General features: G+C 35.6%; 1 protein-coding gene across 2 annotated transcripts in view; it reads right to left on the reverse strand.

Annotated features, from left to right (window-relative positions):
• Positions 1-925: 925 nt before the first annotated feature.
• The window catches only part of KCTD3 (potassium channel tetramerization domain containing 3), a 53,710-nt gene continuing 28,725 nt past the window's right edge, over positions 926-25,910 (reverse strand). For both annotated transcript variants that reach the window (XM_012781748.3, XM_012781749.3), the window contains 8 exons: positions 20,958-21,045; positions 20,713-20,829; positions 18,683-18,853; positions 15,094-15,249; positions 10,855-10,951; positions 8,110-8,294; positions 7,889-8,027; positions 926-7,180 (listed from right to left, as the gene is read on the reverse strand). In XM_012781748.3, coding sequence (XP_012637202.1) covers positions 6,622-7,180; positions 7,889-8,027; positions 8,110-8,294; positions 10,855-10,951; positions 15,094-15,249; positions 18,683-18,853; positions 20,713-20,829; positions 20,958-21,045 — 1,512 coding nt within the window. In that variant the 3' untranslated portion in view covers positions 926-6,621. The remainder of the gene's footprint in view (positions 7,181-7,888; positions 8,028-8,109; positions 8,295-10,854; positions 10,952-15,093; positions 15,250-18,682; positions 18,854-20,712; positions 20,830-20,957; positions 21,046-25,910) is intronic.

Below are 25,910 nucleotides of genomic sequence, written 5' to 3' on the forward strand. Positions count from 1 at the left end.
TCTGTAATTTCTAGTAAATGGAGAACCTAAATATGAATGTTATGGTACCTTAAATCAGTAATATGGAACTTAATTACATCACAAATGAATAGTAGTTGATTTCCAATGCACAAATATCATGTAATCTAAAGATGGTTTGCTTAATAAATATTTAAACGTGAACCAAGTTTGATTTCACTTATTAAATACTCTTAACGGCTCTGAGTTACACATAAATAATGATAAAGGTGCACCCATCTATGAAAATAGGATGTTTTGGATAATTTCTCAACCACCAATGTATTAGACTATTAAGCATAAAATGTCTGACTTCCTTAAGTACTAAGTTTGACAGCTGATAACTGACATTTCACTTTTACACTTCTTGTTCTGTTTATAGTGAAGGCATATCCTCAGTCTTTCAAATGCAGTTTGGTTTGTGATTATCTTTCATATTTTTTTAAGAGTAATTTTTGTGAAACTGGACAGATCAAAAAATGTTATTTTCTAATATGAGTTCTGTCATGGAGCCAATGCAGTACAAACAGCTCAAAATATCAATGAAGTGTTTGAGAAGGATGTAGCTAAAGAAACAAAACTTGTAGTATAATACAATCTGTGGCATAGTCCGTTCCTTTTTATGGGAATTTATCAATAGTCGCCACTGCCTTTTTAAAATGTTTTTATTCTTTCTTGCTTAAATATTTTTCTTAATTTCCTTGCCACCAACTTTCACATAACTGTGATAATGAAGAGTATGAAACAAATGTAATCCTTAATAATGTTCAAATTATGCTTTAACATTTTCCTTCACTGACAACATAACTCAGTTTTCACACATGGTGAGTTCTCCCACCTCCCCTCCTCCTTTTTTTTATTGGAAGCTAAAAAATAAAAACACAAATACACGTAGGTACACTTTTAAACAGGACAACTGATACCTAAATAATTAAACATTCTTAATCATTTTTATTTAATTGATAAATACAAGAAAACTGTTTCAAAACCATTGGCAAAATAGTAAACTTTAATGAGTTTATTTCAACTGCATTTATTATGGTTCTTGAAATGGGAATACATATACTCACCAATAAATGTTTAATGTCTTTTTTTTATTTCAGCATGTTATAAGGGTACAAATGTTAAGGTTATGTATATTGCTCTTCTCCACCCCACCCCCCCCCCCCGAGTCAGTTTCAAGTGTGACCATTCCCAGACGGTATACATCAGACTCATTACGTATGTATATACCCATCCCCTCCTCCCACCTGCCCGACACCCGATGAATGTTATGTCCACTTAGGTGTTGATCCGTTAATACCAATTTGCTGGTGAGTACATGTGGTGCTTGTTTATCCATTCTTGGGATACTTCACTAAGTAGAATGGGTTCCAGCTCTATCCAGGAAAATACAAGAGGTGCCATATCACCATTCTTGCTTATAGCTGAACAGTATTCCATAGTATACATATACCACATTTTATTAATCCACTCATGTATTGGTGGGCGCTTGGGTTGTCGCCACAACTTTGCAATTGTGAATTGTGCTACTATAAACATTCGAGTGCAGGTGATTTTTTAATAGAGTGTCTTTTCTTTTGGGTAGAAGCCCAGTAATGGGATTGCTGGATCAAATGGTAGATCTACTTGTATCACTTTAAGGTATCTCCATATTGTTTTTCACAGAGGTTGCACTAGTCTGCAGTCCCACCAGCAGTGTATGAATGTTCCTATCTCTGCAACCATGCCAACATTTACTGTTTGGGGACTTATTTTTTTGAGACAGTCTCGCTTTGTTGCCCAGGCTAGAGTGAGTGCCGTGGCGTCAGCCTGGCTCACAGCAACCTCAATCTCCGGGGCTCAGCGATCCTACTGCCTCAGCCTCCCGAGTAGCTGGGACTACAGGCATGCGCCACCATGCCCGGCTAATTTTTCCTATATGTATTAGTTGGCCAATTAATTTCTATTTATAGTAGAGACGGGGTCTCGCTCTTGCTCAGGTTGGTTTTTGAACTCCTGACCTCGGGCAATCCGCCCGCCTCGGCCTCCCAGAGTGCTAGGATTACAGGCGTGAGCTACCGTGCCCGGCCTGTTTGGGGACTTTTTGATAAAGGCCATTCTCACTGGAGGTAGGTGATATCTCATTGCAGTTTTGACTTGCATTTCCCTGATGATTAGAGATGTTGAGCATGTTTTCATGTTTGCTGGCCACTCTGTCGTCCTTCGAAAAATTTCTCTTCGTGTCCTTTGCCCACTTTTTGATTTTTTTTTTTTTTCTTGCTGATTTTCCTGAGTTCTAAATAGATTCTAGTTAGCCCTTTATTGGATCTGTAGCATGTGAAAATTTTCTCCCATTCTGTAGGTTGTCTGTTTGCTCTTGACAGTTTCTCTGGCTGTGCAGATGCTTTTTAGTTTGATCAGGTTTTGTTGCTGTGATTGCCTTTGGGGTTGTCTTCATAAATTCTTTGTCTAGGCCAATGTCTAGAAGAGTATTTCCAATGTTTTCCTACAGAATTCTAATAGTTTCATACCTTAGGTTTAAGTCTGTTACCCAGTGTGAGTTGATTTTTGTGAGGTGAAAGGTGTGGATCCTGCTTCAGTCTTCTACATGTGGCTATCCAGTTTTCCCAGCATTTATCAAATAAGAATTATTTTCCCCAGTGTGTTTTTTGTCTGCTTTGTTGAAAATTAGATGGCTATATAAGGATGGTTTTACATCTGGGTTCTCAGTTATGTTCCACTGGTCAATGTCCCTATTCTTGTGCCAGTACCAAGTTGATTTAATTACTATAGCCTTGTAGTATAGTTTGAATTCTGGTAAATTGATATCTCTTATTTTGTTATTGCCTAGGATTGATTTTTTTTTTTTTTTTTTTTTTTTGCTATACAGGTGGGTATCTTAATAGGGATTGCACTGAATCTGTAAATCATTTGGGGTAGTATAGACAAAATGTTGATTTTTGCTGACCCACAAGCATGGTATGGTTTTCCATCTGTTTATGTCCTGTATTTCCTTCCTCAGTGTTTCATAGTTCACCCTGTAGGTTTGTTTTTTTTGTTTTTGTTGTTTTTTTAACCTCAAAAATATTCCTAGGTACTTTATTTTCTTTGTTGCTATTGTGAAGGGTATTGAGTCTTTGATTTGGTTCTCAATTTTACTGTTATTGATACATTATGAATGCCTCTGATTTGTATGTATTGATTTTGTATCCTGAGACTTTACTGAATTTAAATTCATTTATCAATTCCAACAGTCTCTTGGTTGAATCCTTGGAGTTTTCTAGATATATCATCAGCAAAGAGTGAGAGCTTGATCTCTTCTGCCCCCATCTGGATGCCTTTAATTCCACACTCATGTCTGATTGCTATAGCCAGGACTTCCAGCACTATGTTGAATAGAAGCGGAGATAGTGGGCGACCTTGCCTGGTTCCCATTCTAAATGGGAATGCTTTCAATTTTTCCCCATTCGGTATGATGTTAGCTGTGGGTCTGTCATATATAGCTTGTATCATTTTTAGGTAAGCCCCTTCTATGCCTATTTTATTGTTTTTATAAAAGGGTGTTGAATCTATCGAAAGGATCATATGGTCTTTGTTTTTGTTTCTCTTTATGTAGTGAATTACATTCATAGATTTGCGTATGTGAACTATCCCTGGGATGAATCCACTTGGTCATGATGGATTACTTTCTTGATAAGCACTTGGATTCAGATAGCTAAGATTTCATTGAGAATTTTTACATCTACATTCATAAGGGATACTGGTCTATAGGGTTTTTTTTGTTGTTGTTGTTATATCCTTTCCTTGTTTTCATTGAAAATTCTTTTTCCTTTTCAGGAATCCCCAAAAACCTCATTAGGTTTCTTTGTATAATCCCACATTTCTTGTAAGCTTTGCTCTTTTCTCTTATTTCTCTGCTCTCTAACTTATTTAATTGGAAGGTGTTATCGTCAATCTGAGATTCTTTCTTCTGTTTGATCTACCCTGTTCTTGAGGCTTTCCACTGTGTTTTGTAGTCCCCTGAATAGATTCTTCATTTCCAGGAGTTCGGTTTGATTTTTTTCTTTAATATTTCAATTTCTTTAGTGAATTTCCTGTGTTTGTGGGTTATCCATTTTTCTTGCATATTGAATTTTCTTACAATCCACGTTTGAAATTCTTCTGTTATTTTAGTGTTCTGAATTTGGTTAATGTCCATTGCTTCAGAGTTGGTGTTCCTCTTTGGAAGCATGAAGAATCAAATGGAAAGCACCCCCCCCCCCAGAGTTCTTTCACTGTGCCCTTCCCGTCTGGATCAGTCATTACGTTTTCATTTGAGAAGTAACAGGTCCTGTGTAACCTCTGTTCCTATAGGTGCTATAGGAGCAAGGTAAAGCGCAGCTGCTGCCTATCAGCCTGGATGTGTGAGCTTCTATGGTTGCTTGATCTACGACTTGGGGGAGCTGCTTTTGTGCTGTTCAGAGTTCTTCCATCACAGTTGGGAGGATACAGCTGATGGTAGGGGTTACTTGGGGAGCTTATTATGGCTCTTGCAGGGGTTCTTGTTCCCAGACCATGGACCTCACCAGTTGCAGCTGACTGAGGGTGGAGATCCAGCCCCAGCATTATGATCCTACCAGGTGACCGAAACTAGTCTGAAGAACACAGTCACTGGGCTGTCAACTATTGATCTGCAGCAAGGCCCCGTGGATTCACACTATTCAGAGGGAAAGTGGCTTTTCTTGTCTCATCCATACCTCCAGGGGTGGAATCTACCACTTACAGTAAGAAAGATGCTGGCTAAGGGGAGGGGCTGGTATGCCAGGAGCCCCAGTGCCTTTAAGTCCTGCAGGCATTAGCCTCATCGTGACTAGAATTCATCAAGACAGGCCTGGCTACTTGGATCATAGATCGTGTAAGGGCAGAGCTTGTCACGACAGTCCCTGGGCTGGGTGGGAGGGAGCTGCCCAACACACCGTATCGTACCACAGCAAATGAGCTGTGAACCCCAAGAATGGCAACCACCCACAGGGCGCAACTATTCAGGAGATGGCAGGTTCCGTATTGGGGAGCTGGTCATCAGGATGCCCCATTGTCTTTTATGTTGCCCTCCCACAGTCTCACGCCTGTCCAGCAGGAGCTCTTGCTCTTACCCACCCTGAGCAAGCCTATTCATCCAAAGCGGTTTCCAGGTTAGAGTCCCCTACTTGATCACCTCCATAGGTCTGGATCTGCTGGGTGCCAAAGGCAAGTTACCTGTTTCCTTAACTACGTCCTGCAGTAGCTCAAACCGGATCCCTCCCTCATTAGTGCAGTCCTGTCATAGTGCTCTGGGGAGTTCAAGCAGCTTCCCATTATCAGCTCCTCTCCACAGAACCCCAACGCCTCCTGCCATGATTTTGCACAGACTTCAGGCAAGTCTCCATCGGAGTGGGTGTGGAGGTCAGTGGAGAAGCAAGAAGTTCTCCTGTGGGTCTAATCCCCCTTCACTCACTGGCCCGCACTCTATTCTCTATTGTTAGGATCTTGAACCCTGGAGAGTGAGAAACAATCTTCCGTTCACCTTTTTTCCTTTGTTTTGTGTGTTCCACGCTGATTCTCTGCCAATTCACAATACTGTTCTTCGGGGGAGCCATGCAGTCATGTGTAGGAGAGCGAGATCTATGCCTCTTTCTCTGGGAGCAGGAATCCAGAAGGTAACCTTTACTCTGCCATTTTTCTTCCTCCTGTTTAATGCTTTAAATTTACATTTTCCCTATGTAGAAACTTGAAAATCATTCTGATTAAAAGAAAAAAAATGTACAAAAAATTTTTATTCTTATAATTCAAAATATATTCAAATTAACATTTTTACAGCAGCTAAAACTTTCAACCAAAAATTCAGAACTACAGTTCGATAGGCACAACAAAATGACCACATTTAATTATCTTCACTATTAACACTGAAGAAAAAATGTGGCTCCTAAAACAAGGCAGCTTAGCAACGGGTCCAGTGTTCTCTTCTGGGTGCTCAAAGCACTGCTCTTATTTTTATTTCATCTTTTCAAACACAATTGTTCCAACTTGAAAGTTTATGTGAACTGCCAACAAGAATCAGAAAATGACCCACAAAATAAAATTATCCTCAAAGAGACTTGTTACATAATGGACTCTGGCATTCAGGATCATTAGTGTTTCTGAATTACAGGATTATTTTTTCACAAACACAGCACCTCATCAAATATCTGGTAAACACTTCACAATCACAATAAGGGTTGGAAGACCAAGTTCCAAAGAGAATTATACGATTCATTTAAGATAACATTGCAAGACAAGTCTCAGACACAGTCAAGATTAGGAATGCAGTCTGCTGGCTCCCGTGCTCTAAGGGGATGCTCATCTATATGGGCACCAGCCTATTAAAATGTGGTACTATGCTTCCAAACCAACAAAAAGTAGCTAAAACATTAAAATGGACTCCTGCTTTACAAATGATCTGTTAAATGTATTTTTAAAACTAAAAAATTTCCAAATGTCAGAAGAGTTATTACATCTCATTCCAGGTAATTAAAAAGATACTAAATGAAGTTCAATTTTATCTTGTCAAGTTTTAGTGTAAAAACAGATGTACTGAAATGCAGTGAAGCTTAACTGTCATCTAAAACAATTCATTTCAGTGAGTGTTCACAAACTGTACTCTTGACCTGAAGAATCACTTTTTTTATGGCGTGGAGATGGAGTGGTCTTCGTAGGAGACGGGGATGCGGTACCTGGCGAGTCGGTTCCTCCGTCGGAAGTACTTGGTGATGACACCAGATAGGGAACTTTCTTTCTTCCCAGGAATCCTCCCCCTTCAAACCCTTTCTTCCTTAACTCCACTTTATTTTCATTTTCATCTTCTGATGACCTTTTCTTGGATTCTGAAAAAGCTTCAGCTGTTCTATGTGTTTCCAATCCACTATCTAATTCTCTCAAACTTTTCATTTCTGTTCCAGGGGACTTTCTCTCAGATACGTTACACTCCCCTGTTGCCCCCTTCACTTCAGCTGGTATTGGACCCAAGTTACCATTTTCAGGCACAGCTCTTTCTACATTTCTGTTAAAGTTAATAGTCTGGAAGTCCCTGTAACTGTGAAAGCTCTCAGTCCTCCTTGCTCTTGCTAACAAAGGACTCTCTCTGTAAGGCCTTATGGAACCGTAAGTAGCTGCTTCGTGGATGGTTTCGTGGTGCTGAAGCTGAAGGCTGAAATACAGTTTTGAAACATTAAACTTCAGATTTCACTCTGATTCTGAGGAAGCATTATTTTCCTTTATATATTTGTCTTACCAATAGTTAGGTACATTTTTAAGAGAAATATGGATAGAATATACTTGATAAAGCATTCATTCATTATACAGATAGTATGTAGAAGTACTAATGCAAATAATACCATATATTCAGTCATGCTTTTGACTAGTTTAGAAAAAAAAACACTTTTGAAATCCATATGGAGACCAATACCATTAAGTATTTGGCCCTTCAGATTTTGGGATTTTTTTTAAATCAACATGGCAACTAAACTACATACTATAAGTACATAATGCCTGTGTAAGATTACATGAAATAATGTAATCAACTTTAATACTGTCCCTGAGACAGGATAGTAATTAAAGCTCCACATATATTAACCAAGGTTAAATGTGATTTTCCTAATTTCCTCTGAATTCATCACATAATAAGCATCCAAATTGGCAGCAATTCACAAAATAAAAGGCAAAAAATGCAAAATGCTTTTCTATGAAAACCAGATGCATGTAGATGAAAACTTTAGTAAAATCAAAATCCTGAATATCAAGTCCAAATTAAAAACGTTCTTTGAAAAATAAGGCTTTCTAGAACAACTATGTGATTCCAACATTTTAGTCAATTTTCCCCAAAACGATTCAACTTATACCCAACCCTTTAACCTACCTAGAATTTGATTCTCGCAGGCGGCTGTGCTGAACCACCGAAGTTGCCGGACTGATGTTAGGAGTAGCACAGCGAGATGTGCTCAGATCACACTGGTCCAGTAATTTGAGTAGCTCTTCTTCAGTTGGCCCACCTACATCTTAGGAAAACAAACATTTATTAAAATCACTTATGTCAAGAGCTTACCTTGTGACCAGAGTCTTTTCTACATGGGAACCTACCCTTATCTTCACTTTTGTTAACCATATCCATAGCGGTGGTCAGATCCCACATTTGAATGCTTCCATTTGTATGGCCTGTGAACAAGTAGCGCCTTGGCCTTGAACCCATCCTACTGGATCCCTCACATTCCCTCACTGTGAATGAGGATATTGTAGTACAGTCAACAGCTTGGATCTCACATATTCTGCAAAATATATTGTATAGTTATAAACTACGGAAACATTTTATAAACTTATTTGCAATGTTACAGTTGAATATTGCACATACCTAAGACATTTAGAGAAAAGGTTCTTGTGCAACAATGTATTAAATAATTGAAATAAGGCAAATGATTTGATTCAACCTTAAAAGAAAAGAGCCTTGATGAGAATGAGCAATTCTTTAAGGAAGCCATGGAACTGAAAAGGAAGAAAATAAAACAGGAGAGATCTTAAAAAGGTAATTTAAAATTTATGTGAAAATTTAAAAAAATCTGAAATCAAAAAATATATGGCTCTAAGGAGATGGCCTACATTGTATCCTTCATTAGAATAATATAGCTATAAAAATGCTTTTAAAAAGTTTCCATTGATTTTCATGAAAGATAAAAGAATCTGAGTAAGAACAATTATCAACATTGGCAAATGAGAAAAAACAAGCGATGAGGTCAGCAAATGATTTTCCCGAAGTCATAGAAGGGGTTGACTGAATTGTACTCAATTGCATTATTTATCACAGTCTACTTTGAAAGAGTTGAGGGAGCTTATATTTTAAAACGTTGTAAAAAAAATTAGTACAGGCAACAAGGTCAAAAATTGGAGTAAGAGGAAATATAGTTTATATAAAGGGTGAGAAACATAGGAATAGAGTATGAAGTTTAGCTGAGCTTCCTCATATGCAGGGCAAAAGGGGGAAAAAAGTTAATTCCTGCGTACCCACATAGTGACATAAGCGATCCTAGTTTCACTTCCAATCTCAAGGTCTATAAATATAGGAATAAACAAACCAAAGATATTCTCCTCTACTTTCCCTCAACAATCAACTGTATGGGAGCAAGAAATCACATCCAACCTCCCTTTTAGTTTTTATGTGGGTTCTTGGCTGGATCTAGAAACCAAATTGAGACCAGGCAGATGAACAAGAGAAAAGCATACACATTTTAATACTTTTACATGTACACTGGGATCGTCACAAGCAAGTGAAGTTTGAAGTGGTCAAAGCAAAATGCTTTTACACTTTATATAAAGAACGATAAATGTGAGAAGAAATGATAGGCTAAGGAAAATCTGGCTGGGTAAGTAAATTTCCAAAGGAGTCACCAGGAGAGATAGAGGGGGGTGTAAAACCAGTGAAAGATACTTTGGTAAGTATATTCCTTCTGGTCCACTATAGCCCCCAATTCCTACTCTCTGGTGATAAAGGGCTATTTTCTCACCCACCATCGTACAGGGAAGGTACCTCGCCCAGAGAATCTTTATACCTTGCTGCATGCAGAAGAGATAGGGTAGCTAGTTCTTTCTGAAGCTACAATTTCACCAATGTTTTCAACTAGAAATAATCAACATAACAATCCTGCGTATTTTGGGAAGGCATGTCCTTTACTCCTTCACAACAAAAACGACTTCTGTAGCCAAATATGTGAGTTTTTTCTCCCACACACCAAGCACACAATGGGTTCTGCAGCAGACACCAGCCAGGTGTCCTCTAGTTCAATTACATTCTGACATGTATGTACCTGGACAGAGCATCAGATCCCACACGTTGAGGACTCAGTCCCCACATAACTGAACCCCATTTCCTGTGCTGATCAGAAGTCCCAGGTTATTCTGCCTGTGCTTCTGACCCAACCGGCAATAAACTAGATTCCCCACAGCCCCTTCCCTGGGTTTCATTAATTTGCTAGAGTGGCTCACAGAACTCAAGGAAAAACCTGTGTTTACCAGTTAATTACAAAGGATATTTTAAAGGATACAGATGAAGAGATGCATAGGCCAAGGTACGTGGGAGGGCGTATGGAGCTCCCATCCCCTCCCTGGGCACACCACTCTCCAGGACCTCCAGGTGTTCAGCTATCTCTGAACCTAGTTTGTTGGGTTTTATAACAGCTTCATCACAAAGGCACTGGCCACTGGTAGTGGTCTTACCCTTGAGCCCTTCTCTCCCACTCCTTGAAGGTTGTGAGGTAGGGCTGAAATGGCTAACCTTCTAAAACTGATCCTTTTAAAGTGCCCAGCCCTATCCTGAAGCTGGGGACTGGCAGACATCAGTCAACTCATTAGCATACAAAAAGACACCACTTCGAATAGTCCAAGAATTTTAGGAGGTATATACTACCAGGAAACAGGGAGAAAGACCAAATATGCATTTTCACCATATCACACAAGGGAAAAGTTTTACTATTTCACCAATGAATATGAGGTTTGCGAGAATTATATTGGATATTATCAGATTAAGGAATTTCCTCCTTTTTTCGGTTGCCAGAATTTTTTAAGTCATAAATGGGTGAATTGTCAAATTTTTTTTGTGTTCTTACTTTATATCACTAGTCTCTATTTGTCCAGAGTTATCAGTGAAAATCTTAAATCTCACAGAATAAGCATAAGTAGTATATTGTTTTTAATTTTAAGTTATAGTAATCATGAGATAATGAACAGATTTCTCAACAATTTGTTTCTGATAGTACTCTCATCAATGTCAGATTATGTCATACGTCTTGTAAGACAAAAATGACTTCTGAATACAAATATCGTTAAAGTATTACATACCTTTTCCCAGTAGAAGAGAGTCTCACAAATAGTTTGTTAGTGATGGGAACAACTTTCTGGATAAACACCTGCTGATCATCTCGTTCTCCAAAAGGCCCTTGAGCAGAAAACAAAAGATGTTAAAAAAAAAAAAGTTAAAATGTAATTCATTTCATTTACAAAAGAAACATTAATACTAATATACCAAAAAAGAGAATTTCTTGTGCCTATCAATAAGGCATTGCACTCCAAGTCAAAACCAGACACAAAATACAATAGGACACATACTTCAGCTTGCATTAAAACATTTTTAAACAAATATGCAATATTTCAAAATTATATTTGATGTACAAAGGCTATAAAAGCTTAACACAATCTATATTAATAGTATAGAAGCAATCTTCTTTTAGAAGGAGATTTACTATCTTTGAGAATGTGCTTAAATTCTTATAACTTGAAAAGGGGATGTATAAATTAAGCCACTTCATGTATTGATTTTACTTTTTTGAAAAGCCAATATGTAAAATCTTAAAGTATGAAGTGGAACTTCATTAAACCAAATTTAATTAATCTGAAGCTTCCATTAACCAAAATGTTTTCTTCGATATTTTTATTTAAAGATGCAAATTGAAAGATAACAACTTTATATAGGGTAACTGATAAACCAAAAAAGAAAAACAAAGTACAGTATGGAGATCAAAGTACAGTATGAAATTTATTACTGAGTTGTACCCTGAAAGCTTGCAATCTAAAAAGAAAGATTTGATTATTTTCATGTTACTATACTTGGCAAGACAAGGTAAATGGCCCATCATGTATGTTAGGAAGAGTATGAGCAACAATATAAAAGAAAAGTTATGTGCAAATTTTAAACATACAATTTTAATAATTCTCCTTTCCCATTATACTCATTAGGTAAAATAATATTAACTTAGTGTTCATAAAAAATTCAAAATATTTTTAAAGACAATATACCCCAAGTTATCTTACATGAATCATACACCATTTAATAAATCAAACAATGACATTTTTATTATTAGTTAACAAATACATTATGCTTATGATATGCCATAATATGCTTTATGAATATTAATTCATTTTAATCATCACAATAACCACATAAGAGGTACTATTATCTACATTTTACAGATGAGAAAACTAAGGCACCAAGGGATTAGTTAACCAAAGATCTCACAGGTCCTACATACTGTGTTTCCCCGAAAATAAGACCTATCCATAAAATAAGCCCTAGCAGGATTTCTAAGCATTTGCGCAATATAAGCCCTACCCCGAAAATAAGACCTAGTGATGGGCGTGGCTACGCAGCATACCTGCACGACCCATGCATTTCCTAACAGAGAGGAACAGCCCTTCTCACCTGCCCCATGAGAGCTCTATTGCTCGACATGAGAGATTGGGGCCAATGGTTCTAAAGGAAATAGAGTCGCTAGAAATTCAGGATGAAATTCGGGGTTTGGAGAGTTATGATGATGTTCCAGAAGATGACAACTTAACTATATTTGAATAAACGTAGATTGTTGTACCATACTTAAAAAAAAAAAAACACACACACATCCCCTGAAAATAAGCCCTGGGGTCTTCTTGAGGAAAAATAAATATAAGACCCTGTCTTATTTTCAGGAAAACACAGTAATAGAACAAACCTAAGCTGTCTCCAGAGTCTGGCTCTTCGCTATGCAATTACTCAATTACTGGACAACTTTCTGACGTCTAATTCTATGGAAATGAAATGACAGTCCTCATCTAATAACTCACAAAGTCAAAAAATAGTGATGATGAATAACTAGGAATGAGAAGACTGGGGAATTGTATCTTCTTTCCCCTTAAACTTTATTTTGACATGAGATTGTCCTATAATCTAACTCTTCACATCTTAATTATCTGCTCCCCCACACACAATTTATAGTTTCTCCAAACCCTTTCCCCAAACTGGATCCTTTCCTCAGAACACAAAAGATCTTTACTATCTTTAATGGTGGAGAAAGGAGGAATCAAAAATATGACCTTTGAATTCCTTGCCTTCTAATTAGCTCTATTAATTTATTCCTTTCATGGTCACTTCCAATATCTATTGCTCCATTACACACAGCAATCTAGACTCCACCTGTCTATCTCAGAGGATTTTTTTTTTTAAACAAAAGTATAAAGAGGAAAGAAATATCTCCCTGCCACTTTTATTTTATTGGGCTTTACAATTAATTTACAGTGCTGTTTTTAACTATAACACCTTTTTATTCACATTATACACGCTGTCCCTGAACAACTCATCTTCTCCCAGGGCTTTACATGCTGATGAATCATAAATATAATTTCTAGTTAAGGAGTTAAGTCTTTCTCTAGAGATCCAACCTTTACACTCTCACACCGACAGAATGGTATCCATGCACTCAAAATACACAAGTCTGAATTCACCTTTTTCAAAATCAGTCCCTCTTTCTATATGTCCTTATTTCAGTTAATGACACTGAGATACACCATTTCCCAAGTAAGAATCCTGAGGGTCATTCTAGACTCCTTCCTCTGTCATGCCTGCCACTTCTAATCAATGATTATCATGCCTTTGATGCTTATCGAATGACTCCTAGTTATTAGATAATTAATATTAATAAATTTCTCCTTCTTTCCTTGCTTCACTGCTAGGTTTTCTTCCATGCTCATGAAAAATGAATTGCATATATCACAAATCTAGTATCATTCTCAAAATTCTTCAAAAGCTCCCATTACTTAGACGACAAAATCTAAATTCCTTAGGTTGATGTATAAAGGCCTTCCATGATCTAGCCCCTGCCTATTCACCAGCCTTATATCCTACTACTCTTACTCACATACCCTATAATCCAGCAGTTAAATGACTTTGACATTTCCCCAACTTGTCAAGTTCTCTTGGCCTCTATCCTTTTACCATGCTGCTTGCTCTGCCAGGAATGTTCCAACTCTAGAACCTTCCACAGCCAACAAACACCTACCCATCCTTCACGTGTCAGTTCAAACACTAAGCTCTCTATGAAGTGTATTCTGTCTCAATGTCAGTTACCACCAATGTTAACTAGGGTATCCACCTCATAACATTATCAAGATTAAAATGAGAGCTTATGTTGTAACACCTAACATAGATCCTGGTGCCACCTCCCCTGGGTGCTTTTTGACCTATGCCTTTGAGCATAGGGTGCAAAATACAGTTGTTTTCTTTTAATTCCTACTGCTCACTATTTTGTAAATTGACATTCATCACACATTTTTAGATTTCTAATGTCTACAGCTAAAGTACTCAATAAATATTTGTTGTATAAATAAAAATATAAACTTTTCAGTTCTTTGTATCATGCAGAGAAGTGGGATGGCATGAAAAGCTAACTAATAACCCTCAGCATTTCTTTTTATAAAAATATTAATACCATAGTAGTACGATTCTCATAAGGAGCTTATTTTTAGAGATAACCATTTTGAAATCTTTACTACAGGAGCATATTCTAGATGGATGTAAATTTAACAGTTTCAAGAAAATCAATTCTAAAGTACTCTTTCCTATTCTCTAGCAGTGCTATAATTTTTGCTTATACACAATGGTCAGAAAGGTACACTGGTTAACCAGTAGGTCCTACAGAACTATTATTAAAACAGTGAGACTCTTTCAAATGGGTCCCTGGGGGAAATAACCTGTCTCTATGATGACTGTGTATGTGTGTACCTGCCTAGGTATGTTTAAGTGTGAGTGCCCATGTATGTAGGGTATACAGAATCATATCAAACTAACTTTATATACCTTTTGCTGAAATCAGAGACTATCAATGGAGACATGCTACAACACTGTTTCCTAATGAATAATACAATGGCATCAAGATGACTCTCACAGAACCACCGTTTTTAGCTTCTAATTTGATTTTCAGTATATTAACAATAACAGAAGAAATATTTCAAATTTGAAATGTGCAGTTATCAGTTATTAACTATAAATAAAACTGATTACCATTTGGAGAAGACATTCTTTAAATGAGGAAACATTAATAAGATGAAAAATTTGCTCCTCTAACTTTAAACAATGAAAAATGCTACAATATAATTTATGAATTCATGGACCTTAATCTGCAAAATGCACCCTATTTATGTTTAGAATGAGTTTAGAAGCTAATATGAAAAATTTATATTTATAATTCATTTTTAGGTTTCTATTAGAGTTGATACACTTCTTTTGAACTGCTAACACAGTATCTAAAAATGCTCCAAAATAATCTCACCCACCTATGTCGTTTCCAGAGGAATAGCTACCATGACTTTCTGTTTCCTCCAGCGACAGTATCTTGAATGATGCCAAAGGAGTAGAACCTGGCTGAGTAGAGATCATTCCTCTGAATCGGGTTACTGTCCATGTCCGGACATGATTGTTGTCTGCACAGACTAGGAGAGAAAGCAAGCACAAAAGAGTTGTTAAATATAGATTAAGGGTACCACCAAAAATCACTTTTATAAACACGCTTTAACTTTTTTCACTATTTATTTATTTAAGACATATTTCTCTTAAAATTATGCTTACTTTGTACCTAGCTAACAAAAGTGAAAGAATTAAAAATGGTTTACCTTGCTGGAAATATTATATGAGTACACGTATAGATCATTATAAAAATAGCCAATGGAGTATAAAAGTAGAATAGGTTAAAAATAATGTGCGTGTCACCAAGAAAATGTTGAATATTATACTATTCTGTGGCTAAACTACATAGTAAACAGTTGTCTAATTTATTTTTTCCCACTAGAGAAACTGTTTCTGCTTATGTTACTCAATATTAAAAAACCTAGATGAAGAGTTATCAAAAAGTTATTGGTACATTAAGGAAAACTAAGATTCTATACTAAAGCTAAGTATTATTTTTATATAAGAGAGTCTGTATTTAAGAAACATGCTTCAACTAGTATTTATTTTTTGAATGAAAATAATATTAACTAGGTATATATTGATATATCTCTTAACCTATTTCTATTTTTTTGTCTGAATACTAGAAAATATACAACAAAAATGTATCACTTAATGCAAAAACTGTACTTTTTGGCATGCCTAAAAATGCATTAATTTGCCACTTATAATAATTTCATGAAATTTGTTGTTACTGTTAGCAATGAGCGATGAAATACTAACAAAGTACTCAAAAATTTCTTATACACACACAATGTTATCCTACTGGATCAAATGTCAGTTACATATATTAAACACAACTTGAGAAAGAAATTTAATTTTGGCAAATAGTAACATCTGCACACTTTTTATTTTTATGTAACAAAATTTCCAATTCTCAGAATGCCAGTTTTCTAGTGAAAAAGGGAACATTTAGTTCTAGGGTCTTTAATCAGTTTCATGGGAAAGCATTTTCTGATTCAGAAAAATAGCTTAAATATTTTTGGCTGATGCAATTGGACTATTATGCCCATTTTGTTAATATGAATCATTATCTAAAATTTTTATTTAAGGCATTAAAACACATACTGTAGAAAAAAGAATGTCATTACATATGTGTTGATATCCACCAGGTGGCAGAATTACATAACAGAGTATGCATAAAATAGTCCAGATTTTTTTATTGAACTGAGTATTTGTCTTGACAAATTTATTAAAATTTCAAATCTACACGAAATACTTGATGTTAAAATACAAATTTTACTACATAATTCTTTGGCATCACATCCTACAATAACATTATAACCATCAAAATAATAGCATCATTACTATCTCTAAGCATTGTCATTTAAATATCACAACTTTGAAAAATAGTCTATCTTCTCACAGTATCAAATTGCCTTACTTTACACAACATTTATTCAGCATCTTTTATGTGCTAGGAACTATGCTATGTGCTGAAAATACGGTGGCGAACAAAGTTCCTGCTATGGCAGACTTTATATACTAGAAGAGAGAAATAGATGATAAACAAGCAAACAAATCATATAGTAAATCTATGAAGTAAGCAAATTGAGATAGTGTTACAAAAAGTTATTGTTGCATAGAGACCCATTTAGACCAGGTGGCCACAGAGGCATCACTGGGAAGGCATGTGAAAAGGGACCTAAATGACAAGAAGTAGCCAAACAGATACCTAGGGGCAAAACATCTCAAGTAAGAAGAACAAGAGCAAAGGTTCCAAGGCATTTTTAAGAAACAGAAAAGCCAGCAGGGTAGAATGTCATGAGAAACAAGAAAAGTGGCATGGGGAGTTGGCAAGAGATTTGAAAGGTAGATAGGATCTAGAACAAGAAGAGACTCATAGGCCCTGATGGAAATTTAAATTTATTCTAAATACAATTGGAAGCCACTGGGAATCAGATCTGGTTTGCATTTCTAAAAGATATTTCTGCCTGCTATGTGGAACATGTACCACAGAGAGGCAAGATAAAACATGGGAAGACCTGCAAAGTTGCCACAGTAATCTAGAAGAGAAATGATGATTTGAGCTACAAGGCTGGCAGCAAACAGAGGTGGATCAGATTTTTGACATACGCTACAGCAAAGTCAATGGGACTTACTGAAGGATTGTACTATGTGAAGGCTGGGAGAAAGGGAGAAGTCAAGGGTGATTCTTAGAATTTTCAGTCTGAGTAAAAAGCAGATGGTGACACTGTATACTAAGATGGCTTTTGAGAAACATCAAAAGTTCTATTTTGTCCAGCTTAAATTTGAGATGTCTATTAAACACATAACCAGAGATACACACACTGGATATGCAAGTTTGGAACTCTGGATGGTCACAGGCAGAGGAAAAATCTGGCAGTCACTGGCACACAGATGATAATTACTATTCAAATCACCAGGGAAGTACAAAGAAGAATAGAGAGTCTAGGAAAAAGCTCAGGGACAAACACTTAGCAATTGGGCAAAAGAGGAGGAACCAACAACAGAATGAGAAAGACTCCTCAGTAGGGCTTTATGAAAGCCTAAATAATTATAATCCCAAATAACTAAACATTCAATAAAGTTTTATTCATTCAGCCATGGACAACATATTTCAGCTCCACTTGTTATTTAAATCAAACTGAGAATCTTTTAATAAAGCACCACCTTTTAGGTAGTCTTCATATAAACAAATCTTATTTTTCAAGATCATGTTCATAAAAATGTTAAGTTGGGCAGGAAATGCTCTACAAAAAAGTTAATGTAAGACTTCTCTAAAAAGCAAGCTCTACTGACATACCTGACTCAATTCAATTTTCATAAAGCTTTTTAGAAATCATCATGCACAATGAATTTGTTCAATGACATTTTACTTTGTGATCAGAAAGCAGTATTCATTAAACCAGAAAATTAGTACCTCATTTTTTATGTATCCAATTATCTAAATTTTTAAAATTTTTAGATGACTATGAGGAATTACAAACCCACAAAAAAGGTTCTCTTCAAATAATTTCTTTATACATTCTATTAACTTTTAATACTTTTGTTAAGATGACCAAATATCAAATATACATCTAAATTTACAATTTTATCGCTAAACCTTAAGATAATCAACCAAATTGGTATTAACAGTAAAACTAGAAAAATTTCTCTAATAAAACTCTTCCCATAAGGGTAATAAATATTGTGCAATAAAAAATGCCAAGAGAACAAAATATTAGAATAGAGAGTAAATAAAAAATTTCATAATTCCTAAATTTATGTAAACTACAACCAGGCTAAATCACAGAAATCTTCAAAAGATAATCGTATCACTTCTTCAGATATTAAACTTTTCTATTATTTCTTTTAGTATATTTCTCTCACATAAAACACTGTCTTATAGTTTATTTGTAGTACAGAAAATTACACATAGGGCAAAATTCCTTACCAATATTAATAAAATCACTTTACCTGATACAAGATGCTTCTCTGATAGCATGATTTTTGTAACTGGACTTCGGTGAACAGTGAAAGTCTGAAAAAGCTGAGGACCTGACCCAACTGTCTCTGGGTGTTGTACAATCACTCGCACTGCTCCAGAGCTTGTACCGTAGGCGATCTCAATCCAGTTACCACTGACACCTATACAAAGTCAAAAATTGAAAAGTAATATATTAGGCGAGGATAGTAAGCTCATCCAAAGCTTCCCCATGATAAAAGAGGCAGAGCTGTGTTCAGTGCTTGTATCAGCCCAAAATCTAGCTCAGCAAAGAAATCTTAAGACTTCTGTGGCTGCTATCTTAAAATTTTTCCTTTTTAAATGTTTTCCTAACCTTCACTCCAAGAAAGTACTCACTTCCTCCTTTGTACTATGTATTAGGTTCAATCACAAGTATAACACACTAATCGTATACTTATTTTCCTATCTATTTACCTCCATTCCTTCTTGACAGAGGCTAAATCATCATCTTATTTGTCACTTTACAAAGTGCCTGACACGTAGGTACGCAGCACATCTGCCACGTCAAAAATACGACTCAAACAAAATAGTATTCCGAAAGCAATATTCCACATTATTTCTAGCCTAGAATTATCATCTATTTTATTTTTGCGACAATACTGAATCATCCTCAAATAATCAAGTATTATATATACTATTTTACAGTTTTGAAACACTGAACTATGGAATAAACAAACATACCCATTACATTGTTTACACCATACTTAACCTGTTGCCTCTTCTAATCATTTAAGGTTCAGCTGTGGCTTTTTTTCTTTTTAAAACAGTCCCCAGACTCCATCACAAATTTAAGGATAGGATGGAGCTCAGTGACCTATATTCTTATAAAGCTTCACAGATAGAGAACCTTAGCTTTACTAGCTGTTCTAACTTTACTGATTCGCCTCAAAATACTGGAGTCAAAGGAAAAAGAACATGCCATGGAAAATATTTCCTATAACCTGAAAGATGCCTTCATTCGTATGCCTTAAAAGTCCCCCTGCCACCACAGAAGTGCTTTGATTTGTAAAACTTTCCCAATTTTATCCCCACTTTTTAATTATTGCAAAACAAACAAACCCATCTCTCATTCTAAAGCAAGGGTCAGCAAACTTTCATAAAGGGCCAGATAGGAAACAACTTAAACTTTGCATGCTACCCTGTGCTGCCACCATCTCTCGACTCTGTCACTGTGGCACAAAACTAGCCACACAGAGTAGTGAAAATCATTAACAAAAACACCTAGCTTGTCCTGCAATTGTAGTTTACTGACCCCCAATTCTAGAGCAGTTTCTGTCCCACTATGATTTCAATCAAAATTCATCGGTATACTCTAGAATATTTCTTTCATACTAAATATTATGGTTTTCTTTAACAAATTCGGTAAAATGATGATCTTATATAAGTAACACATTCAAACCTATTAGTATTAGTACTAGATATGTTAATATCTCTTACGGTTCTTTTCATTATAGACAAATTTTAAATTTCCCATATATATTTATCTTTTATTTCAGAGTGCAAAAATTCTTAATACTTTACAAAACTAGTCTGTTAATTTTATTGCAATGGCCTCTGAAAGGCAATGTTAAGTTATGACATACCTTTTTTCCATAATTGAAGTTTAAAAATTCTCAAGAAAACAAGCTTATTCTCCAATACAAAGTTTTAGTCTAAGAGTATTTTTTTTTTATTTTGGTTTTTACGGTTAAAAAAATAAAAAGTTCCACAGAAAAATTTTTCTACCTTCATTTAATATTGTAATATAACAAATATAATTCAGAAAAAAAGTTCTAATTTCCCACCTGAGATTGTTTGTCAACTAGCTGGTCATACTTGACTTCAGCATAAAACCAAATATAAATTTTAGCAGTGCAGTTTTCAAAAAGAAGGGAGTTAGATTATTTTTACCTAGTTGCATAATAAACTAATGAATAAAAACATGTTCTCAAAAAACTTCAAGAATTTATTTTTTATTTATAATAACTGGCCATGTACTAACTTGTTTTAGGTGTGAGGTAAACACTCAGAGCAGTAATAGCATCATTTGAAGGATCATGATAAAGTTCAGTTACAAGAAGATCATTATCTTTCATTCGCAGGGGAAACTTCTGCATATCTAGAAAATAAAAAATTTTAAATAGCATTAAAATAAATAGTGCATCTATTTAAAACCATAAGGTAATGTTTTGTTCTTATTTTAAAAACTTTATTAAATAGGAACATTTTAAGTGCCTGTACACTTACCTATGTAATATATTGATCCATTGTTACATCCCAGCAGAAGGAATGACCCAGCAGTGTCATAACTAGTTATAGGAACAACATCTTGAACCTGATGTAGTGAGATTATTATTAGATGTTAGATAGTAATTATAATTTCTATTTTCTGTTCAATTTCCTCAAAACGTTAATATTTTGATAAAAAAGCAACCAACATCTAATTTTAGTAGGGCTTAGAAAGTAAACTTTCTTTGGGCGCATGCATGCACATCACACACACACACACACACACACACACACACACACACACACACACACACACGGCATAGGGAACTCTGAAGAACCAACAATATAATTGCTTTTTAAGATTTTTAAATTATATTTCCCACAGCAGCACTTTCCTTTGTCAATTTAGATGGATTATCACCTTTTTCTGCGCATGATCACTAGATCATAGCCCACTGGAACTGGAAGGCCATGGCTGACCAGGTCTCCTTCTCCCTTCTCTTTCTCATACAAGAGATTAAATGGCCTGCCCAAAGTCACATATACAAGGCACAGAATTAGAACTAGTAAACAAAGCAACTAATTTCCAGACAGTACTTGCTCCCCTGATAATGTATTATAATTTCTTTGAAAAAGTAGCATTCCTTATTTTCATTCTCCTTCCTAAAGGTTTTTATCTGTTTTCTAAGAAAAGGCAAGGCATAGTCTCATATGCATGTGTTTTTTTTAAAGTACTGGAATAAAAAATATTTTTCCTGGCAAATCAAATTAGTTTACAAATTAATAACTTCCTATATTTGTGCTAAGAAAAAAAGCAATGGGCATGAATTTCACTACAAAACAAAATAAAAAAACAAAAACCACCAAAAGTGTTTGCTAGAATAGTGGCAATAAGTGAGATCAAAATGAATTTTCCCTATTTATAGCCAGGTCAGAAATACACGTAAAACTTCTTCATAGATGACATTTAAATGAGATATTAGACATCAAGTTTTTCATACTTGATTTCCAAAAGAGATTTCCAATAATTTAAAAGTTAAAAACGTGAAAGGACTTTTATTTTTCACACACTGTATTTGGATTTCATTAGAAAAGTTAAAATCTTAACATTATCTGCTTAACATGTGAGTACCAAATATTATCCTTTTTATGTACCAAATATTATCCAAGAGAGCAAGTACTGGACTGAAGGTAAGGGATGTGAGAGACCATTTTTGCTCTCTAGAAGCTTGTAAACTTGTGTAAGAAAAAAGACAATCACAGTGTGACAGACACTAAAATAGAGTGTGCAATACAATCACAGAAGAGGGGAGAAGGCTTGCCATCTCGTTGCTGGTGGGAGAAGAGCAAAGATCAAGGAAGGGTTCAGAGAGGAAGTGAAGCTTGAAAAACCAAAGTCAACTGTGAGTTAGGAAGGGGAAAGGGAATGTCTGACAGAAAAGCAAGTAAAAAAGCATAGAATCTAGGCCCATTCCAATTAAAAAACAAACAAAAAAGAGCTAAAACTTGGAAATTGATTCCTCTAAACTGTTCATATATGTGACACATACAGAAATTAGGGTCATACAGTTAAGAGTTACACTGGACATATCTTGGCAAAGAACCCAGTCATCACGCCCTAACCTCAGGTCAAGCTTCTGATTAATTAGAGTCAATGTCAACATATTTTGTGCCGGATGAACATTAAGAACTTCTCAGTGACATGAGTAAAGATGTCTAAAGAATGGAGGGAAGACTGCTTTACATACCACTAGTCAATTTTCTCACCCTAGTTAGATGGATCTTTTTAGCTCCAGCACTAAGGTAAGAGCTTCAAACTCCTAGCCTAGAATCTTCACAGCAGGAAGATGGCGACAGATAAGGCCATGAGATTCCTCTCCTTCTGGATCCATTTTTTCAGTGAAAGACTAGCAGCAGCCTAGAGCTTCTCAAAGCATATCTAAGACAAACATTTTTACCATTTGTTTTCTGGAAGGATGGGCTTTATTTAGGATTAGAACTTTCCTACCCCTCTTTTCTGCAACCCTTAACTATGACCTGCTTTTCTTTCCATGTCTACATCTTAGTACAGAAAGAACAGAGAAAGCAGAGAATAAGTAAGGTTGCAGAAGAGTCAGTACTGCTGAGTTCTCTCCTAGCACAAGCAAGGAGGCAGCCATAGTGTGACCTCTTTCATCGGAACAATTTCAAGTCAAGAACCTGAGAAACCGTACTGATTAGTCCATATGGTTCAGTGATGTGGTCACAAACATAAGATGGAAGTGGATTTTTTTCTCTCCCTAGGTAGCATACAATGATTACTATTAATTTCTACATGCAAATTTAAATGATTTACAACTTTAAAATATCAGTCTATCTTCCCAAATATAAGACCCCTACTAAAAGCTTTTAACCACAATCCCTATACCTATAAAGTCATTTCTTACAATGTTTTAAGCCTCATCCGTTACTTTCTAAATAATCACTTACCTAAATTTACTAACATTTACCAATTCTTTCCTAAATATTGCTTAATGCATTACACTTCTCCCCCTTCAATTATACATATCCTTTTTGTCAAAGGACATTTCTTTAGTAGTCCTGTCACTGGGGATTATGAGTAACAAACTCAGTATTATCTGAAAATATCTTTCTCATTCATGTTTAAATGATAGTTTTGCTGTGTATAAAATCCTAGGTTGAAAGTTACTTTCCCTACCAGTCTGAGAATAGTCCATTGTCTTCTGGCTTCCACCATTGGTGATGAGGAATATGCTTTATGTCTAATTCTAGGCAACCTGTCACTAGTCTGTGAACACTTTCATTATATTTTTTATTTTTTATTATACCACAATGTAAATGTTTAGCCTGTCAGAACTTGGCACATTTCTTTAACCAATAGATTCATATCTTTTGTCATTTCTCCAAAATTATTAGCAGTTATCTTTTCCAGTATGGCCACTCCAATTTCTATTCCTTTCTGAAATACTTTCTCATTTTTTTTCATATTTTCTGTATCATTCGCAATTTATTGTAAATGACTTTCTCAGATGTGTCTGTCAATTCATTAACTGTCGTTTAGCTGTGCTTCTATTTCACTTAAGAAATTTTTTTGTTTTTAATTTTTAATAACCTTTTAATTTCTAGTGTTTCATTTTCCTCCATTTTCTGACTGGTCATATTTCTTCATTAAAATATATTCCTTCTCTAGCAGCCTTCTAATTATTCCATTATTTCCAGTTTTGGGGGATAAATTTTTTACATTTGGTGACTTTCCTTCATTTGCTTCCATATGAAGTTTACAAGTTTTAGGGCGTTATGAGCTCACTTTTAGTAGAAATTATTTCTTCTGCGGGACACCTGGGTACCCTCTCTTGTGCAAATGTTCTATTCGGTTTCATGTCTGCATCTAGAAATGTAAATGGTCCTAGATCAGTCTCTCAAGTTGGAGTTCCCATACAACAAAGGCATGTCTTTATGCTTCAGTTCACATATTTGCACTAATTTGAATATTCTGGTTTCAGTTTCTCATAGGTAGTTTCCATTCCCCAATCACATGACAAACTTTCCTATTCCAAGATTATTGAGCAAAATTTTCCCAGTCTTGTTCCCAGGGACTGAGGCAGACCTTTAAAATTTTGTTTTTGCAAGAGGCTAAATTACCACCATTCATGCCTCCTGTTTTTGCTAAAATCCCTACACAGGGATTTTGATACATGGTATGCAAGCATATATAAATAATACTTAATATAAGCAATATATATTGTTTTAATATGTGTATCTAGTATTTCTACCTCAGTAGCAGAGAGGGGCTTTTATCAGCTAATTCAACTATCTTGCTATAAATTCTAAGAAAGCATATATAACATACTTAGGACAGTGGTCGGTACATAATAAATACATAAAAGTCAATCCTCTCCCTCCCCACAAATTGTGGGCCCAGGATTCCAATGCCTGCCTTATTCCTAGTCCTAACAAGCAGGGGTTTGTAAATAAACTTCTTACCACCCCCCCCCACAAAAAAAGGCCTGCTTCTGACATTGCTACAGATGCCACCCACCAGGAAAGAGAGAAGATAAATCAAATGAGCCTCTCCAATTCTTGTCTAGCCTAGTCCATCAGACTATAAAAATTCACTCTGAAGCCTTATTCCCAGAGCCGATATTTCTTCCTCAAACTCAGTCTTCTTTGTACCCTTAGAGTATATAGGCTGTCACTCAGCTAGTACTTTGGCTGAAGATCTCTATTTCTCAGAATGAACACAGAGTTCTCCGATCCTTTAGGAAGTATATAATGTCTTTCCAGGACTAACTTTCAAAACTGTCTCTAAGCTTTGATAGTAGAACAAAACATGCATAATCTATGTTTCCAATGTAAGTCTAAATTTAAACTGGAAGAACTTGAAAAATAATGCCTACAAGCTGCTATTCTGCTGTGTAACTTGGCCTAAGTTACCTGTTTGATAACACCAATTAATTCCTTATTACTAATCTTATTGAGATATAATTTTGTATATATGTGTTGGGGGGATCAAACGCAAAAGAAAATAAGAAACTGACATTTCTTTAAAAATTTTTTCTTACAAATCAGATACAATTCTTTTACAGAATTTTCATATTTTATTTTATTGACATTATCCTGATGATTTCACAATGGCCTTTAGGCTTATACACACACACACACTCACACACACACAGGCAGGCACACAATCTGTTTGATGGTTATTCTGACTCAAATACATCAAATCAATTTTGATTATATAACTACAGAAAGAACTACCAGGGATGTCCTGTGTACTTTCTGTGTTATGCACTTGACAGAACTGTTGCTAAAGGCCAAACCAGAATCTACTCAACTAGTGACAGAGCAGTCAAAGGAGTCAGCTTCAGGTCAGAATTGTCTATTAAGATTTACAGATCAGATGCTGAAATTTCATTACATACTATATCTGCACTTCACTACAAAGAAATTCATCTGGCTGAGTTATAAGGC

This window comes from Microcebus murinus, chromosome 23 (assembly GCF_040939455.1).
Source record: "Microcebus murinus isolate Inina chromosome 23, M.murinus_Inina_mat1.0, whole genome shotgun sequence".
Classification (NCBI taxonomy): Eukaryota; Metazoa; Chordata; class Mammalia; order Primates; family Cheirogaleidae; genus Microcebus; species Microcebus murinus.